We start from the raw sequence: 4631 nt of genomic DNA on the forward strand, positions 1-4631 counted from the left end.
AAGCATGGCAACAGTAGTGAGGTTGGCCCAGGATCTGGCAGTGTTTCATTCTGCTGTGCATAGGGTCACTATGAGTTGGTACTGACTGGATGGCACCTAACAACAACAACAACAACAACTGATATCCAGCGAGCCCCGCCTCCTAGCCACCCACGTGACCAAGTAGAGCCAATAGATCCCTAGGTGTTTCTGCTTTGGAGCTGCTGAGGTTTTAGACCACCGACTGTTCAGTTAGCAGTCCAGTGTTTAACCACGGCACCACCAGGGCTCCTAACAGGAAGTAAACACAGTGAGAGGGGACAGCCCCCGGGGAGCTTGGAGTCTGACTGTGGTTACACAGCACTTCCGCTTCTTCCACCTCACCTTCTGCCCCTCGGCTCCAATTCCTGTGTGGTTTTCTAAGTAGAGCTTGCTTCATGTTGTCATCCCAGAATAGGCTGGCTGAGGAACTGTGGGCAGGTATGATGGGAATAAGATGCGTTAGGGTTAATGTGAGAATTGAACGTTGGTGTGAGTACAGAACTCAGCATCACGGCCAGGCTTGTAACCCACTGCCGTCCAGTAGAGTCTGACTCAGTGACCCTGTAGGACAGACGGGGGCTGCTCCAGGAGGTTTCCAAAGCTGTCATCTTTATGGGAGCCACTGGTGGGTTTGAACTGCCAACTGAAAGCCAAGCACTTAATCATTGTGCTACCAGGACTCCTTTTCCAGGTCCCTGTTGTGTGTTGTGTAAATGTCTGTAGTTCCGGTCAGGTGTCATCAGTCTCAGCACTGCTCTGTCCTCTGCATGTCTCTGTCCTCACAGGCTTCACGAGGGGTCTGGACCACCAAAGATGTACTAACTCATCGTGTTTAAATGGAAGCCTCTTTTATCCAGTTTCTAATAAGAATATTTAAGTCATCTCAAGGCTTTGGGGGCAATATAAACATGAATTCTTTTAGAAGTACTATATTTTGAGATTTTCACTTTTGTACGATTTATTTGGTTTCCTTTCTTGAAAATTTTTAGAAGTGATATTTGATGGTGTTTTTTGATTATGAACGTGGACACCACAGATGAGGCTTCTGCACACATTGTCCGGTGGCCTTGGTCACATTTTCCACAGTGTGTCTCACTGTATCCCGTCTAGCTGTGCCCTTTCCTTGACCTCCTTACCTTTTTTATCAGTGCTCTGCACTCCATGTTGACTGCATGGTCTCAGAGGTGGGCTTTAAAGCAGCACGGTACTCATGAGAGCTACTCTGTAGTTTGCAAGTCAGTTGGTTGTTTAGTAGAATCCAGGAGAACTTGAAAGTGAATATTTTTAAAATAGTCCTTAAAGAATGACACATGTTGTGAAGTTTGTAATAGAATTGAATCTAAACTGCTTTGTTCTTCACTGTGTCCAGATTTCTGCTAACAGCACACGACCTGTTCGTTGGTACACCAAACTTGGCTTCTTTCCTGAGCCCAGGCCTTTCCCCCTGCCCTTGTCATCCCTCTTCAGTGATGGAGGGAATGTCGGCTGTGTTGACGTGATCATTCAGAGAGCATACCCTATACAGGTAGGATGTCTTCCGGACGCTTACTCTGATTCCTCTCTTTGACACAGCCATTCTGACCATTTCCTCCCAACCCTGTGTTTGTGCTTAAACCGTGATTGCAGTGGGTGGAGAAAACCTCATCGGGATTGTACATATTTCGTGATGAAAGAGCAGAAGAGAGAGAAGCAGCCAACTACACAGCTGTCCAGCAGAAGAGACTGGAGGCCTTGCTCACGGACATCCAGGCGGAACTTGAAGAGCAGGAAGGTAACGTGAGCCGTCCGTAGACCGCAGGTCGGTGTTCTTCATGGAGAGCAGTGTAAGGGATTCCCGTTGTACATTTGTGACTGTGCACACTGCCCTTGAGTAGTGAGTCATCTTCTGCTCCTGAATCTGAACTTTGTCCTGAGTTTCTTGTTACACAGGTAGACAGGTGAGCACTGAGCTGCTGAGTGGCCCTATCTTTGTCAGCACACTGAGCATTTAGATACAGCATACGTCGGTTGATTGAGCCGTTACAAATGGAAGGTTTGTGACAACCCTGTGGTGAGCAGGTCGTCCCACACCGTTTTCCACAGCCTTGCTCACTTTGTGTCTCCGTGTCACATTCTTGCACCATGTCAGCCTTTCTCCTGCTGTTGCACACTTCATGGACTACACCAGGGCCCACATCACTGTGATGGGCACCCGGAAACAGAAAAGCCCTGGAGCTGTCTGTTGTAATGGGCGCGTCACTGCGTGGTCTGGAACCAGCCGTAATGTCTCCACGCGCTCTCCTGATTGTCTTCCCTGACGGCCTCTGCAGCTGCAGTGCTGAAGTCCCTGTGGATCTGCCCTTTGTGCTCCTCAGATCCCGGTACCCACCTGCTCTGTTCCTTGCCACGGGCCGATTACGCCTCCTGCGTTTTTGTGTTGTTAGTGCTGGTGATATTACTCCTGGGGCTAGAATTTGCTTTCCCTGTAGCATTTTTGTTTTTTTCCTTTTATTAACTTTTTATTTTGACTTGAGTAAAGGTTTACAGAGCAGATGGTCAGTTTCACATTCAACAGACTGTACACTTTGCTTCATTCCAATGTCGGCGGTCCTCCCATGTCCCATCAGCTCACCGTATACACCTCCGTTCACTTTTACTTCTGCATTCCTCCCTGTATCTCCCACTATCTTCACCTTCCCTCTGTCAGCCTTCTCCTTGTTGTATTTTTATCAAGAAAACAACAATGGGTCTCATACAATACTTGTCCTTTTGTAATTGACTAATTCACTCAGCAGACTGTCCTCCAGATTCATCTGTGTTGTGAGGTGTTTTATAGATTCATTGTTACTCATCAAATTTGCATAATATTCCATTGTACGAATGTACCACAGTTGGTTGAACCATTCTCTGTCAGTGAGCATTTCGGCTGTCCCCGCCCTTCTGCTGTTGTGACTAAAGCTGCAGTGAACACCTTGTGTATTTCTCTACTCATGTCACGGCTCTCATTTCTTGAGATATACCAACTAGAGGAACGACTAGGTCATAGAGTATTTCTAGTTCCAACTTTCTGAGGAAACCCCATATGTTTCCCACAGTGGTTGCACCATTTTACAGTACCCCCAGCAGTGTACAGGGTCCTGGTTGCCAGCATTTGTTGTTTTCTGTTTTTTGGAACTTTGATATTAATGATTGCATAAAATAATATGTCCTTGTTGGTGTGATTTGCATCTGTTTAAAGGCTAATTAGCCATGGTGTTTTCAGTAACCTCATATGCATGTGAAAGCTGGACAGTGAATAAGGAAAACCGTAGAAGAATTGATGCCTTTCAGTTATGGTGTAGGAGGAGAATATTGAAAGTGCCATGGGCTGCCAAAAGAACCAACAGATCCGTGTTGGAAGAAGTGAAACCAGAGTGCTCCGTAGAGGCCAAGATGGCCAAACTTCGTGTCTCATACTTAGGACATATTGTCAGGAGGGAGCAGTACGCTGGAGAAGGATCTCATGTTTGGTAAGGTAGAGGGTCAGAGAAAAAGAGGAAGACCCCCAACGAGATGGATTAGCCAAGTGGCAGCATCGATGGACTCAAGCATGGCAATAGTAGTGAGGTTGGCCCAGGACTGGGCAATGTTTCATTCTGCTGTGCATAAGGTAGCTATGGGTCGGTACCAACTCGATGGCACCTAATAACAAAGGCTAATGACGGTGAGTATTTTTTCATATATTTGTTGGCCACCTGAATGTGTTTGGTGAAGTGTCTGTCCTCTGCCCATTTTGATTGTGGAGGTATTCAAGTCTTCTGTATGTTTTAGAGAGTAGATCTTTGTCTGATATGTTCTTGCTAAACATTTTTTCCCAGTCCGTGAGTTCTCTTTTTACAGTTGGTGAAACCCTTTGATGTACATAAGAGGTCTAATTGTAGGAGGTCCCGGTTGTCTCTCTTCTGTTTGTGTGTTTTGAGGTAGGTTTGATAGTATACTTATGCCATGTCTCCGAGAGCCTAAGTTTGTCCCTATTTTACCCTGATGATCAATATAGTTCAAGGCTTTACACGTAGGTTTTTAATCCACGGTGAGTTCAGTTGTGTATATCGTGTGAGATATGGGCATTGTTTTATTATTCTACAAATGGGTTTCCAAATTTGCCAGCAGCATTTGTGGAAGAGACTCTCTCTCCTCCACTGAATGTATTTTGGTCCATTGTCAAAAATCAACTGACTGTAGGTGAACAGATACACTTCTTGGTTTGTAGTTGTTCCATTGATCTATGTGTCTTTCATTGTACTTGTTTTTTGTTTTGTTTTGTTTTTACTACTGAGGTGGTGTAGTAGATTTTAAGACCCAGACATGAGACACCGCTTACTTGGTTCTTCTTTTGAAATAATGCTTTGCTGATCCAGGGTCTCTATCCTTTCCATGTAAAGTTAAGTGATGAGTTTTTCCACCTGGATTGGGATTGCATTATATTTACTTTGGGTTGTTGTTGTTAGGTGCCATCCAGTTAGTACTGACACATGGTGACCCTGTGCACAACAGAACGAAACACTGCCTGGTCCTGGGCCAGCCTCACAGTCATTGCTGTGCCTAAGTGGCTGCTGCCACTGTGCCCAATCCATCTCATTGGGGGTCTTTGT

General features: G+C 45.6%; 1 protein-coding gene across 1 annotated transcript in view; it reads left to right on the forward strand.

Moving 5' to 3' along the window:
* Positions 1 to 4631, forward strand: part of BRCA2 (breast cancer 2, early onset) — an 82747-nt gene that overhangs the window by 59836 nt on the left and 18280 nt on the right. The window contains 2 exon segments of the mRNA XM_006877849.1: positions 1391 to 1546; positions 1648 to 1792. Coding sequence (XP_006877911.1) covers positions 1391 to 1546; positions 1648 to 1792 — 301 coding nt within the window.

This window comes from Chrysochloris asiatica, unplaced genomic scaffold (assembly GCF_000296735.1).
Source record: "Chrysochloris asiatica unplaced genomic scaffold, ChrAsi1.0 scaffold00638, whole genome shotgun sequence".
Classification (NCBI taxonomy): Eukaryota; Metazoa; Chordata; class Mammalia; order Afrosoricida; family Chrysochloridae; genus Chrysochloris; species Chrysochloris asiatica.